Source organism: Melopsittacus undulatus, chromosome 21 (assembly GCF_012275295.1).
Source record: "Melopsittacus undulatus isolate bMelUnd1 chromosome 21, bMelUnd1.mat.Z, whole genome shotgun sequence".
Taxonomy (NCBI): Eukaryota; Metazoa; Chordata; class Aves; order Psittaciformes; family Psittaculidae; genus Melopsittacus; species Melopsittacus undulatus.
Window position 1 is genome coordinate 2,298,392 of NC_047547.1, and position 14,765 is coordinate 2,313,156.

Below are 14,765 nucleotides of genomic sequence, written 5' to 3' on the forward strand. Positions count from 1 at the left end.
GGTGAGAGGTATGTGGGGCTGAGCAGGGCAGGGGTGTCCTGACCAGGCACGGCTCAGCAGCACACCCGCACATGCATGTACACACATGCACAGCTGATGCACATCCAAATCATGGGCGATAGCAGGCACACAAATCATGCACAACTGCACACACATGTACACAGGTGTACACACACATGCACGGCTGCATGCACACCCATGACTGCACACACGTGTACATACATGTACAGACGCGTACACACACACATGCACACCCATGACTGCACACACGTGTACATACATGTACAGACGCGTACACACACACATGCACACCATGACTGCACACACGTGTACATACATGTACAGACGCGCACACGCACATGCACACCCATGACTGCACACACGTGTACATACATGTACAGACGCGTACACACACACATGCACACCATGACTGCACACACGTGTACATACATGTACAGACGCGTACACACACACATGCACACCATGACTGCACACACGTGTACATACATGTACAGACGCGTACACACACACATGCACACCCATGACTGCACACACGTGTACATACATGTACAGACGCGTACACACACACATGCACACCCATGACTGCACACACGTGTACATACATGTACAGACACGCACACGCACATACGAGGCCCGCCCCACACGGGGGCGCGTCCCCTTTAAGGCTGGCCCCGCCCCCGGCCGCGCGCCGCGCTCGCCCCTCCCTCAGGCGCTGGCGGCCGCTCGCTCCGAGGCCGCGGCGATCGCCATGGCCGCTCCCCCCCCTCCGCCGCCGCCGCCGCCCCGTGCCCGCCGCCCCCCCCCGCCCCCCGCCGCCCTCCCGGTCCTCGTCCTGCTCCTGGCCGGAGCGCTCCGTGAGGCCCGCGGTGAGTGGGGCCCGGCCCGCACCGGGTACAACATGGCGGCGCGCCGCCCCGCCCCCGCCCGGCGCCGGGAGCGGAACCGGGGGCATCGAGAGGGGAGGGGGGTCCTGAGGGGTGGGGGGGGCAGAAGGAATCGGGGGGATCCATAGGGGGGTTAAGGCCCCGGTGTGGGGCTGGGTCCCGGCTGTGAAGGGGACCCATGGGGGGGGGCACCCCCTGGTGTGTGCGGGGCCTCGGAGCCAGCCCCTCGGCTGGGCAGAGCCGGTGTGTCCGGAGGGATAGCGATGGGAGCCGGGATTCAGGGGAGGATGGGGGGGTCTGTGTGTGCTGGGGGGTCCGGGGGGGCACAGGGGAACGGGCACCGCGTTGTTGTTGTTGAGGCCTCAGCGGGTCGTGGCTCCAGCCCATGGGGCTGAGGGCGGCTCGGTGCTGTCTGTGCTTGCTATGGAACCGCTTGGGATGTGCGGGTTGGGGTTCCTTAGAACGGGAATATTGGGTTACAACGACTGTAAATGGGGCCGAGCTCTGTGTGTTGGGGTTGGGGTTGGTTGTTCTTCACCTGATGGGGATGCCGGGGGCAGCTCCATCACTGTGGGCAGCCAGGCCCTCTTCCCCCGGGATCTCAGCATCTCCCGGTGGGGCTGGCGGCATCCTCGGCTTCCCGCAGCCCATGGCTCTGTGGCTATCGGGGGCATCTCCGCTTGTGTAACGCGGGGACCTGTTCCAACAGGAGCCCAACGTTTGTTCTCCTCCCCAAGCCTCGCACCCTGCGCGTTGTGTGTTCCCAAGCGGCTGCTATTAACTTTGTGTGTGCAGATCAGGACTTGTCAGCAGCAAACGGCTTTAAACCCACTGGGGCTGGAGGTGAGGGGCGGATTCCCGAGCCCTGTTGGACGTGGGAATGCAGGCGCTGTAGGGATGAGCGGCTCTGCCCTATGGAGGAAAAGGCAGCCTGGGGAAGGTGTTCCAGGCTCATGGCACCGGTGCTCACCGCGCTTCAGATGCAGCTGCTGTTTATGCCAAAGAAGAAGAAACAGGAAAGGGCCGGTTGACTGCGTGCATCTCCTGCAGGCTCCCAGCGCTTTGATACTGGGCGCCGATGGCTGCTTATTGTTTCCGCTCCGCGTGTGCTGGAGCTGTGCTGTGGCTGGAAGGTGGGAGCTCCGCCTGGGCTCAGGCTGGCCGGGAATGGGGCTCTAAACCTGGGAAGTGGCTGCTGCTGGAGCAGCCATGATGCTGCTGCCTGTGCTTGGTCTTAGCAGAGGAGGGGAGCCTGGAAAAGCAGCCCGATTCCTGTGTGCATCCGTAAACAGGGGAGGAAGCGGCCCCCGTGCTCCGTGCTTTGGGAAAGGTGCCTCTGCAGTGTAGTTCCAGGGTAGGGTGGCTTTGTTTGCACGAGAGCAAAGGAACACCGTGGGGAGCAGCCTTGGGCCAGCTTTGATGAGTAACAGCCCCTTAAAGCCTTCACCCCGTTCAATCAGTCAAGCTCCGTGTGGGCCCTGAGTCCCATCCTGCAGCTTTCCCAGCAGGGTTTCTCTGACTGGAAATGAACACTGGGATCCAAGAAGCATTCTTGGACTCCCCCAGCTCCGTGGCCGGACAGCTCCGGGTTTGCCGGTGCTGGATGCTCCGGAAACGGCTCTTGCGAAAGGGCTGAAGGAAACGTCAGCTCTCGGAGCAGCAAAGTTCACTGGGTGGTGACGGTGGAAACGGGCTCAGCCCCAGCACATCCCTGCTGCTCCTCTCGAGGTGCTATAGGGGTGAAGGGTTGGTGCTGAGCGCTGGAGTCAGGCCCTGGGCTGGGAGTGCTCTTTTGTCCTGTCTGGTTAAGCCGTTGGCTTTCCAGCCTCCCTTTGCTTGGATCCTGAACCTGCGTTCACCTTCCCTAAGCTCTGCTGCTTGGAAATGAGCTGTGGACTGCTGGGTGTTGGGGAATAGGCTGCACATGGAACAACTTGGGTTTAGGCTCTGAAAAAGCCAGTGTCCTCAGAATACAGCTTTGGGCTTAAGCCTTGAGAGCTTAGATGATGACCTGGGTGGTCTGCAGGACTTCTCCGATGGGATGGGATGGGATGGGTGGCTTTTCAACTGGTTTCCTAACAAGTTAAAACACAAAAGAGGTGCCAGGACAGAGCCTGGAGAGGGGGTTTAGAGCTGTGTGTCTCCAAACAGCAATAACAGCAGAAATGTCAAGGCCTTCTTCTTATGAACCTCTTCATGAGGAGCCTCCTGTCAAGTCACTTCTTTAAGAGCCATTTGAAAGTCATTCCTTTGGTGTTCCTTGAGGAGATGCAGAGAAAGGGCTTCCTGCCTTGTTTCCTATGCAGGCTGTTTTGTAGTCAGCCATGGCAGGTTCAGCCTGTGCCAGGGGCTGCAGCCAGCTTGAAGGAGTTGGGACTCTTGTTTCCAACTTGAAATATCCCTGGTATAATTTTTAGTTCCTGGATGACTTGCATGGAAGTGCTTTTTTTCATAGGACTTGGTAGCTAATTTTAACTCTCTTCCATTTAGCAGCAGGGCAGGAGCTCTCAGAAGCACGAGCAAGGAGCGAGAGAGACGTTGAGATCCGAAAGGAGGAGGAGAAGGTGGTGGGGCAGCAGGATGTAGGCAAGATACTTGAGGTGGTGGTGCTGTATCTACAGAAATCAGTTCTCAGCAGCTCCTTTGTCAGGAAACGGGTGCACTGGGAGCATCCAGAGCTGGCCTTGTGCTTGGTTTTGGATCTGGTGAGGGTAAGTGAGTGGCTCTGAGGCTTGGAGAAGATGCTGGTGGGCCATCGGAAGGGACATCTCCTAGGGAGGGATGTAGGGATCCCAGCTGCAGGGCAGAACTGAGGGGAATCTGTTGGAAAATGAATGAAAGGCTTCCCCTTTGAATGGCTCATCCCTGCCTTCGAGAGTGGAGGTTGTTCTCTCTTGGGGTGGTCCAGGTGAGGAGGAGCACAAAGGAGCTCCTGGAGCAGAGCTCTGCTCCCTCACCACAGGGGAATGGATTCTGTTCCTAAGCTGCTCTTGGCAAACCACTCTGTGATAAAGGTTATTCTTCCTGTCTTTCTTCCAGCACAGCACATAGCAAAGCACTGAAAGGGATTCCTTTCTTGCAAGCGTGTTTACACACGTCCCTCTTCATTAGAGCATCTAAAGAAGCGGCAGAGGTACAAACCCAGTTGTTTTCCATGTCTCTTACTGCAGCATTAAACCATCACTACCAGGCTGGGGCTCATTAAGTTGGGTGCAGCTCCTGGTCCAGAGTAAGGGAATCATTGTTCTTCCAGCCTCAATTCCAACTTGGAAAAGAACAGCGGCTTCCAAGCCTGCAAAACTCTTTATCGGGTAAATATGGGGGTGGTTATTGGCAGTTTTACCACTGATCATCCTCAGGTTATTTCTGTGAACACGTCTCCAGCAGGTAGGATTTAGCCCTGAGCAAATGGCATCTTGCAGAGCACAGCTTCAGGAGCACTGGGAAGATGGATTCCAAAGGGTGGTTAACACCATTCCATTGCATTTTGCTGTGGAACTCTTCCCCTGCCTGGCTACAGAGACATCTTGACACACACAATCCTGGGCGAGAAGAGCTGTGCAAAATGAGCTCAGAGAGATGCTGAGGAGAAAAAAGGAATGTTCTTTGCCTGTCAGAGCTTCATGTTTGAGTCTCCCTGGAGCCCGGAGCTCTAATCCACAGCCCCCACCTGCTTGTTTGGAGGCATTTTGGGAATACAGGTTACTTTTAATGGGGGAACAAGGGCTTCACTGGTTTTCTTCTCTGCTATAGCTAATGCAAAGGGACAGTGATCCCTCTGGGACAGTCAACTGCATGGGGGAGGCTGGAGCTGGACTTCAGCTCCTACCCCAGGATGTGACCATCTTTGCCTGGAGGTTATGGTCTAGAACCCAAACCTGGGAGCAGCAGCAGCTCCCAGGCCCAGCACCGAGCCTGGGCTGTGTTATGGAGGATCAGGAAGAGCTTTTGGCTTGTGGCAGTGCCAAGCAACTGTTCCAGTCATCAGGAAGAGCGGGGAGGACAGGCCCTGGGCTGGCTCAGTGCTGTGCTTGCTGTCACCTACCTGCCTGCTGTCACCTGCCTGGGATTGAATGGCAGCGAGGGTTTGCCACAATATAAACCCCAAGCTGATCCAGCTCCTGAGTGAGAACAAAGCTTTCCTTCTGAAGAGCTGCAGCTTAATGGTAGGCTTGTTTAAACAGCTTCTTTGAAGGGCTGGGTTTGTCTCTGAGCAGATAGAGCAGGCTCTGCTGCCAGCTTGTGCAGCACCTTCCATGCAGACTCATCCCCAGGCGTTCCGAGAGGGGAGCTCGCTGCCTGAACTGCTCTTTTGTTTCCCTTTGCCCCATCTATTTTCTTCAGCCCAGTCAGTTGCTTTTATTAAGTAGATTATATGTTCTGCTCAACAGGAGCTTTTCTTCCCCAATAGAAAGAATGCCATTGGCATGAAAACCACTTTGATTCACTCCCTGTGTCCTTCTGCTTTACCCAGGCATCCCCGGCTGCTCCCATAGCACCCATGGGGTGCCTGGTGGGAGGCTCTGTGTATTTGTCCATCTTCTGACCCCCAGATCCAGTGGCAAACAACAGTTGCTCTCTCCTGTTCCTGATACAAGAAGAACTTTTCCCTTGTGGTTAGCCAGACTTGAAATGCTGGAATCCTCCTGGCTGCTGGGAGCAGGGCCCTTCCTCCTGCAGCACTGCAGCCAGTGGTGGGTGATGCTTTAGGAAGATACGGCTGTAGTGATGGTAGATGTAGATCCTGGGCTTTTCCATCAGACAGAGCCTTTATTTCTCCCCTTCCTATGAGGGGTTTGGAGGAGCAAACCTAAGGATTGCTGTTAATAAAGGTTGTCTCAAAGGGGACCATCACCATGAGGGAGAGTGAGGCCATAGCCCTCCTTAGCAGGAAACTTCTGCTCAGATAAGGATCTTCTTGCTGTGTCCCTGTGCAGTGGGGCTCTGGTGGCATCCCTTGCAGGTAAACTGATTGCTTTAAGCCTAGCAATGGAACTGAGCAGCTAAAACCAGCTCCTCTGCTTCCCTTCCCAGAGCGATGCTTCCGTTCAGGCCAGGTCCTTCCATCAGGGCTTTACAAAACCAGTTTCATTGGTGCCTTGAAGTGTTTTGTTTACCTGTGGAAGGAAAAGTGCCACAGCCTAAATCTTGGCTTTGAGACCTTAGAAATGATTGGAAAAGGAACAAAGTCGAGTTTTGCTGGCTCCAAATCAAGTAGAAAAGAGCCGAAACGGTGAAGTGTGTGTGGTTTAAATACCTTTAATTTGTACCTTGAGTTTTGGAGAAGGGAATAAAGGAGATGCTTTGAAACCCTCTTTTAAGTACAGTGGAAGGTAGGAATGTGCCCTGACAGCTCTTTCCTATCTCCCGTTTTCATATCATCTCCATGATAACCAACCTGTGCTCCATTTGCTCATGTTGCTTTTTCAAGCAGCTCTTCTGGATCTTACTGGCTCTTTCCTGCCCTTTTCAACGCGGTGGTTCCAAACCTGCCAGCATCCACATGCAGCCGGTGGGAGATGCAGCAGAGCCCACCCTGGGGCTGCTCAGCAGCTCCCCACAGCGCAGGGAAATGAAGAGTGAGCCATTAGCCTGCCTGATGTCCCTGGGACACTGGTGATAAGAGCTGATGGGTGTCTTCCTCCTAACCCAACCCTGCGCTTGCCGGGGACCTGCACCAAGAGCGTACCCATAGACATAGAGGAAGTGGCTTTTGGACTGGGCACAGTTCACTGCAGTGCTTGGGATCTTCTTAAACCACTTCTTTAGACTGTGTGTACCTGAAAGGCTGTTCCTGCAGCAGGTGAGGGATGTTCCTGGATCCCTGCAGGAAGGCTGGGAGCTCAGATGAAAGCAGGAGGAACCCCTGCAAGCAGGCCTCACCCTGCTCCTTGCCACTGTCGTGTTCCCTCTTTGTTCCCAAGGCTGAGGATTTGCTTACAGGGTTCCGGCTTGGGAATAGCACCATGACAGCTGGGAGGTGGCAGAATGTGGGAATCTGCCTCCGAGTTTCTCTTTACCCAAAGAATCTTCCTGGAGAGCAGGCAGAAAGCCAGGAATTCATTTGACCCAAGGTAGTGTCTGGGATGAGGGCAGCAGTTACTAAATAAGTGACTGGGCTGGCTGGGTGTAGCGTGCTTGGCTGGTGGAGTTGGTTTGAATTGGGGTTGGTTTGCATCTGCCAAGCGCTTCTTGTCTCCCATGAGCTGGGGTGGTCGTTGCTCCCTAAGCCCTCCTGGGCAGCTCCTTGCTGGGCGGAATCGAGTCTGTCAGGTTGAGTAATGGTTGGCTGGGAGCCTGGGCTGGGCTGGGAGTGGAGCTCTCCAATCCAGCCTAGATTGCAGGGGTGACTTGGGGCATCGCTGGTTGTGGTTGCAACAGGGTCAGGCAGAAGGGCTGTCTGGACAGTCAGCTGCTTCCACGTGTTCTGGCCTTTGCTTGGGTTCTTGCAGGGCTGAAACCCTGGGTATGAGTGTTCGTTCCAGTTCTTCCTGAGCCTAAAACCAGCCAATTCCCTCTGAACCAGGGAGAAAACAAGGAGGTTTTCTCTTCTGGGAGCAGTTTCTCTCCAGGGGTTTTAAACATGTTGTTGCTTTGGGTCCCACAGCTCTGACATGTCTCTGCTCTGACTGCAAGCAAGCAAACTCCACGTGTGAAACGGATGGTGCCTGCATGGTCTCGGTCTTCAACCTGGATGGTGTCAAACACCACGTCCGGACTTGCATTCCCGAGGCCAAACTGATTCCTGCTGGGAAGCCCTTCTATTGCCTGAGCTCGGAAGATCTGCGTAACACTCACTGCTGCTACTCGGATTTCTGCAACAAAATTGATCTGATGGTTCCCAGTGGTAAGCAGGGAGCTGGAGAAATGGGATGTGGGAATAAGGAGTTCTCGGCCCTGGTTTCACTTCTTCCCTTAGGTTGGAGCGTTGGTTTTATTTCCTTGTTATTTCCATGTTAGAGATCAAACTACTTCAAATGAAAACCTGAAGTTGCTTGAACTCCCTCTGTGTCACCGCAGGGTGAGGTTGGGCTTTAGGGGAGGAAAAGGGGTTTTGCAGTTTCCCTGCACTCTGTAGCTGCAGCTTCTCTCTGCTGACCAGCCCTGCTGCTGGTTTCCTCCCAGGCCTCCAGAAGCAGCAGCACCACATCCATCACCAGTTAAATACAAGCTTCTGCTGCGTGATGCTTTGTGCCTGCAGCAGCCTGTGGTCCCTGGCCATGGCTCACATCCCATTTCTGGCTCCAAGCTGCACTCACATCTGCCTGGTTTTATCAGCAGGAGCTGCTTTCCTTCTTCCAGGCCTGCACATCCTGTCAGTGCTGGAGAATGGGAACGTTGCAGCAGGTTCAGAGTGAAGTGTGTGGGATGAAGGGGTGCCTGGCTTCTGAATACACAAAGAGGAAGCAGCTTTGCCTTTGAAGGGAGGGTGTGGGAAACGTCTGCTTCTTTCTCATTCCTGGGACACAGGGGGCACGTGGTACTTCCTCATACCTCCTTACACTCTGGTTTGGGCTGCTATTTAGTGGGTCTCATGGACATCCTTGGGTACAATGAGGAAGTCTTACCTGTCTCAGTAAGACAAGTAGTTGTTGTCCTCAAGTCCAAGTCTTTGCTGGTTGTTACAGGGGGAAAGGGACGGAGGGAGAAATGAGCCCTTACTGACTGGTTGCTTTTTCTCCCACTTGGAGAGGTCAAGGGGAAGGTAAAATCCAGCCAGGAATGGGCTCCTGCCCTCTGCTGAATAGCCAATAATGCCTGATGCCACCATCTCTAAAGGTATCTTTCCTTCTTCTCCCTTTTCTCCCAAGGACACCTGAAAGACAACGAACCCCCCTCGAGCTGGGGTCCTGTGGAGCTGGTGGCAGTGATTGCTGGACCCGTCTTCCTCGTGTTTGTTGTCATGATCATCGTGGTCCTTGTTTTTCACCACCACCAACGCGTCTATCACAATCGGCAGCGGCTGGACATGGAAGACCCCTCTTGTGAAATGTGCCTTTCCAAGGACAAGACCTTGCAAGATCTAGTCTACGATCTCTCCACCTCTGGCTCTGGCTCAGGTATGAAGACATGACTGGAAATGATGAATGAGAACTTGTCATGGAGTGGAGAAGTCTCTCCTGGGCTCCTGGTTGCCTCAGCTTTGCCTGGCTGCAAGGCTCTTGCCTCATCAGCCCGTTGAGGTTGCCTTGGCATGAGTAATGTGAGGGCATGTTGTAGGCAGACGCTGTCAGTGTTCAGTGCTCAGGCCAGGTCAGAGCAGTTCAGCTCCTCCTCAACTCCTGCTGTGCTGCTGCAATGGGCTCCCCTTCATCCAATCCCTTCTCCATAGGTTTGCCCCTGTTTGTCCAGCGGACCGTGGCCCGGACCATTGTCCTGCAGGAGATCATTGGCAAGGGGCGCTTTGGGGAGGTGTGGAGAGGCCGGTGGCGTGGAGGGGATGTGGCTGTGAAGATCTTCTCCTCTCGGGAGGAGCGTTCCTGGTTTCGGGAAGCAGAAATATATCAAACTGTGATGCTGCGCCATGAGAACATCCTGGGCTTCATCGCTGCGGATAACAAAGGTAAAAGGGGTGGGAGAGCAAAGACATCCTCCCGGGGCAGGCTGCTCGTGGAAGGTCCGTCTCTTCACTTGGATTTACAGGGAAGTGGTTCAGGGATTGAACCAAAGAGCTGCATATTTGAATGCTCTGTGCCAAAAGATGGGGAAGTGCTGCTGGTGGTGAGCAGCACGATGGGGCTGGAGCTGCACCTTCAAGTCCTGTTTGACCTTCAAGTTCGTTACCCCCTGGCTTGGCTGTTGGGCTGCAGCCTTGCCCTTATCTCTGTCCCCAAAAGCAGAATGCTCCGTGGTTGTGTGCTGAGCACAGTCTCTTTCCTGCTGCAGATAATGGAACATGGACTCAACTGTGGCTCGTCTCCGACTACCACGAGCACGGCTCCCTCTTTGACTACCTGAACCGCTACACAGTGACCATCGAGGGCATGATCAAGCTCGCCCTGTCTGCTGCCAGTGGGCTGGCCCATCTGCACATGGAGATTGTGGGCACCCAGGGTGAGAGCTGGAAAAGGTGCTGGGGGTTTTTGAAGGGAGGAGAAGGAAGCAGAACTGGGGAGAGGGACTAATGTGCTGCCCAGCGAAGGCTGCCTGAGTCAGCCTGGATTCGTCTGGTCAGTACTGAGCAGAAATGGACTGATGGCTTTGACTGCCTGCAAAGTTGATGCCTGGGAGGATGGAGTCGAAGTCCCTCTTGAGGCCTCTGGGTGGTACTGCATCAGTTGGCACCACAGCGTGGCAGCTCTGCTCTCGTCCAAACAGGAAGATGTGTTGCAACACCGAGTTTAACTAACGCCCTGAAATCCGGTTCTGCCTCTGCACCACGTTTCAGCAGACCTTGACCCCTGCTCTTTCTGTTTTGCTCTCTTAGGAAAGCCGGGGATTGCTCACAGAGACTTGAAATCGAAGAACATCTTGGTGAAGAAGAATGGCACTTGTGCCATCGCTGACCTCGGCCTGGCCGTCCGGCACGATTCCGTTACCGACACCATTGATATTGCACCAAACCAAAGGGTTGGAACCAAACGGTAAGAGAATGGTTTCATGTTCAAAGGTGGCAGAGTGCACCCAGCAAACACCAGAGCTGCTGCTTGAGCATCTCTGGTTAAGCCAAGGGATCTCATATTGATGCTGAAGGGATGTCAGCACCTTCATCTCCAGGTGCCATTGAGCTGAGAGGTGTTAGGGTTACAGAAACCTAGCACCAGGGAGCTCAAACAGGACTTGACAACAAGCTTGGCATCCTCAAGAGCCTTTTGTCTGGAGCCTGATGTGCTTTTGGATGTTTTTAACCTCTTTCCTAACTTGCTATTGTTATTTTGTTCACTCTGTTACACCATGGGGCCCAGTTTGGCTGCTGGGAAGTGCTTTGTGGGGCAAACTTGCTATTAACCACCTTGCATTGAATCTCAGAGTGAAGCTGCTGTTCCTTTCCTCTTCTGCAGGTACATGGCACCTGAAGTCTTGGATGAAACCATTAACATGAAGCATTTTGACTCATTTAAATGTGCCGATATCTACGCCTTGGGCTTGGTCTACTGGGAGATTGCTCGGAGGTGCAACGCAGGAGGTAACACCCTTCACATCCCCATGCCAGCAGCTCAGCCCCCTCCTGCCCCTCTGGGGCAGTTGCATTTTATTTCCCTGCAAATCCCAGACTCTTCATTTCTCTTGGAAATAACTGCAAAGCATTGACACATCCCAGCAATGAGTCATGTCCAGCCCAGTGCTGGGCTGCCTCCAGTGAGGCTGAGCCCATGAGCCCAGGGATTGCATTTCCCCTTCTCTGCCCTTCAGGTATCCACGAAGAGTATCAGCTTCCCTACTACGACCTCGTGCCCTCTGATCCTTCTATCGAGGAGATGCGGAAGGTTGTGTGTGATCAGAAGTTACGGCCCAATATCCCAAACTGGTGGCAAAGCTACGAGGTAAGGGCTGCTTCCATCTTCACGTCCCCTTCCCCTCTGTCAGTGAAGCTCCAGCTTTAGGAGGCTGTTCCAGTGTCCAGCCTTGCAGCAGCAGCCTGGCAGTGATTTGGGCTAGGGGGAGAGGAGAACCGCTGCCACCTGCCCTTGTTTCTTGCTTAGGCACTCCGGGTGATGGGCAAGATGATGCGAGAGTGCTGGTACGCCAACGGAGCGGCGCGGCTCACCGCCCTCCGCATCAAGAAGACCCTCTCCCAGCTCAGCGTCCAGGAAGATGTGAAGATCTAGGCCCTGAGCCCCAGCAGGAGGAAACTGCACAAAGCTGCCATGCTAGAGTAGACGTGTGATGGAGGCCTACCTCGTGTTTCTGCCCAATCTACTGCTACCAACCAGACAGCGTGACTCCAGGCTGCTAGGTGGGGTGATGGAGCCTATGGCATTGCTCTTTTCCCTGCTTGGGTATGAAACAATCCGAAACCTTTTACGATCACCTCCTGAGAGCGTGAAGACTTCCCAGAGAGGGGATTTAACCTGAGGGATCTCAGCCATGATCAGAACTCTTGCTTCTTTAATGGAAATCCCTGTAAAGTTCACCCGTGGGCCGGGATTGAGGCCGGGTGCTGGGAGTGGGAAGGGAAAGGGAAGGTTTCCTTGGCCGTGCTCAGAGGACGTTTTCCAGGGACCGGCACGTTTAATGCAGCAAAAGCAAAACTCAATGGTGCTCCCCTCTGAGAGGCTGAGCCTGAACAGTTGAACTCCTTTCCCTCCTTTGTCTTCAGCTTGACAAAGCAAGGCGAGAAGAGCGACGTGTCTGCATGCCCAGCGCGTCCCCTCTGCTGCTCAGCTCCTCCTGTAGACGTGCAGTGTCTGCCCGCAGGGTGGCTCATCCCTGTCCGTGCTTCCTGTGCATGTGCAACTCTCTCTCGAGTGTCCGTTCCTTGAGCTGTGCGCGCTGGTGCTCTCCTTGTTGAGTCGTGAGCATTGTCTGCCTTGGACAGGCTGCTTGGAGCCGGGTGCTGGGGCCCTGCTGCCCCTGCTGCAGGTTCGCTCACTGCCACCCCCCCTTTCCTAAGACAGAGCACGGGAGGAACACTTTGCTCCTGGAATCCAGGGGGGGGTTTAGGTCTTCAGCCCCTGGGGGTTGTAATTCGGAGGGGAAAGAGAGACCTGGGCCACGGAGCCATGCTGGGGATGGGGAAGGGGCAGTGCAGGAGACTGAGTGCCCAATCCAGACACAGGGGCCAGGGGTGCTCTGCTCCTCCTGTGACCCACTCAGGAGCTGACACCGGGCTGTGGGGCTGGAAACCAATGTCCGTCGTTTTACTATCCATATATAAATAGCTCATAACCTGGAAGTGGCTGTGTATAACGTGGGGGGGGATCTGCATGACTTTTCCTTTGACGAAGTGCTGAATCAGGGTCAGGTTAGGGATGGGTGACTGTTGGCTGCAGCAGGACCTGGCAAGAAGGGGAGGTGCTGTGCTGAGGGCTGGCTAAAGGCAGCCAGGGCAGTGCTGGGGTGTTGGTGTTAGGTCAATCTCTGCAGTGCTTAACTCTGAAGCCATAACTTTTAACTGGAGTGGGTTTGATTCTTATTTTTTATGATGATGATGATGATGATTTTCTGGGAGGGTCTGGATTTTAACTTTTTTGAACTATTGCTACTTCTTTCTACGAGAAGAAACCCCCAAATCTCTCCTTGTTACCTCTTGTTTGTAAAGAAATCACTGCAAAAAAAAACCCAGAAAAAAAGAGCAGAAACCAAATGCACACAGCTCGATTTACACTGGAACTGCTTCTGCTCAGCCCTTGCTCCTGCTCTGTGCTGAGGCTCCAGCTCTGCTCCGCCCGGCCCCATTCACTCCCTTTGGTTTGCTCTCTTCTTGCTGTCTGTGTGTCCGTGTGCGTGTTCCTCCCCAGGCTCCGTCTCGTCTGTGACTTGGTGTCAAGTGAGGAGTTTGGGGGTTTTACATCGTGTTTGGAGCCGTTGTGCATCCTCCCGGGGGGGGTTGGTGCTCAGGAGGCCTTGGAGCAGTGGGGGGGGTCCCTGGTGGAGTTCGGAGCTCCCTGTTGTGAACCTGCAGCTCCCTCCCCTGGGGTTCGGTGTCAGAACTGGGTCTCCCTTAACCAACCCCACAGGGAAACTGAGGTGGTGCCGCTTCAGAGCCACCAGGGACTCTCCAGCTGCAGCACCGGGGCCCTGGGGAGGAAGAGGAGGATGAGGAGGCCGTAGTGCCTGTGAACTGCCATAGGAAAGCCCACGGCGCCGGCGGCTCCATCAGGCCCCTGCTGCCTGTGGGCTCTGTGCCCGAGGGTCCCATCCCTGCCCCAGGACCAGCTCAGCTCCTGGCACTGCCTCACTCGCCCCCTCCAACCGTAGCCACACATGCATCTGCCTCAGCGCTAAACCAAACAGCAGCCGGAGGAGCCCCAAGGGGTCCCCTGTGAGCAGGAGGAGCTTGGTGTGTGCAGAGATGGCATCGGGAGAGGCTCCCTGAGGAGCACCCGAGGTGGGAACGAACGCTGATTATGTAGCATTTAAACAGCACTTTCCATGCAACCACGTGCGGTGCTGACGGAGCTGACTGGGACCAAGCATAGGAATCACTGCCCGGCTCTGGGATGCGCCAGCTCCAGGCAGTTCAGGACAGGGGATGAGGAGGGGGAGATGTCGGGTACCACAGGGCAGAGGTACGGGTGAGCAGGGGTACGCTGGCTTCAGAACCCATCTCTTGGTACTTCCCTGCCCCTTTTTGGTTTGGGTTTTGTATGTTTTATTAGCAAAGGACTGTAAAATAGCCACTTAGACACTTTACCTCCAGTATGCAAGTGTAAATACGGTGTAAGATAGGAAATCTTTTTGTTTAATATAAACTGAGGCTGTCGATTTCTGCTGTACATGATTAAAAGGTTGTTTTATTCACGTCAGGTGGTGGAGTCTCTCCTGCTTTGCTCCATGGGCTCCGGGGGGGGGGGGGGGGGGGTGGGAGGGGTCTGGAATCACTTCCTGGGAATCCTCTAGCCCAGATCCTAAAGGTGAGGATGCAGAGGGGAGGATGCGGCAGGGTGGGATTCAAACCCGGCAGGGATGAGCAGCTGAGGCCGGGCTCCTTCTGCAGGGAATGGTTACTGGGAAACAGGAGATCATCAAGGGGGAATAAACCTGTGTCCAACCCACCCCATGTCACTCTTAAAGCCCCTTTCCTTGGAGGGCCAACCGGTGCTGCACAAACTGCTCCTCCCTCGTTGGAGCCTCTCGTCAATGAGCATCTTGGGAGTGGAACAAGAGGAAGATCCACCGGGATCTGGGGAGGGGTTGGATGCGGGAAAGGGGCAGGGAAGCTTCAGCCCTGTCCCCGCAGTCAGGAGCCCCCGGAGG

The 14,765-nt window shown here is 54.8% G+C and overlaps 1 protein-coding gene across 3 annotated transcripts; it reads left to right on the forward strand.

Moving 5' to 3' along the window:
- Nucleotides 1-828: 828 nt before the first annotated feature.
- Nucleotides 829-14,314, forward strand: ACVR1B (activin A receptor type 1B). 3 transcript variants are annotated; one of them, XM_034071385.1, is made up of 9 exons: nt 829-887; nt 7,513-7,752; nt 8,717-8,965; nt 9,238-9,468; nt 9,792-9,959; nt 10,333-10,489; nt 10,907-11,031; nt 11,259-11,389; nt 11,549-14,314. In XM_034071385.1, the coding sequence occupies exons 2-9, from the start codon at nt 7,578-7,580 to the stop codon at nt 11,672-11,674; spliced, it is 1,362 nt and encodes a 453-aa protein (XP_033927276.1). In that variant the 5' UTR covers nt 829-887; nt 7,513-7,577; the 3' UTR covers nt 11,675-14,314. The 3 variants fall into 3 exon arrangements, with proteins under 3 accessions (XP_033927276.1, XP_005139462.1, XP_030910555.1); XM_005139405.3 differs by lacking the exon at nt 829-887 and adding an exon at nt 2,019-2,038; XM_031054695.2 differs by lacking the exon at nt 829-887 and adding an exon at nt 7,238-7,371.
- The last annotated feature ends 451 nt before the right edge of the window (nt 14,315-14,765 follow it).

Excerpts from the sequence above, each read along its gene's own strand:
- ACVR1B (XM_034071385.1), top strand. The coding sequence starts at position 7,578 with ATGGTCTCGGTCTTCAACCTGGATGGTGTCAAACACCACGTCCGGACT. Across the intron at positions 8,966-9,237 it reads CACCTCTGGCTCTGGCTCAG|GTTTGCCCCTGTTTGTCCAG; the intron begins GTATGAAGACAT and ends CCTTCTCCATAG. Across the intron at positions 9,960-10,332 it reads GGAGATTGTGGGCACCCAGG|GAAAGCCGGGGATTGCTCAC; the intron begins GTGAGAGCTGGA and ends TTGCTCTCTTAG.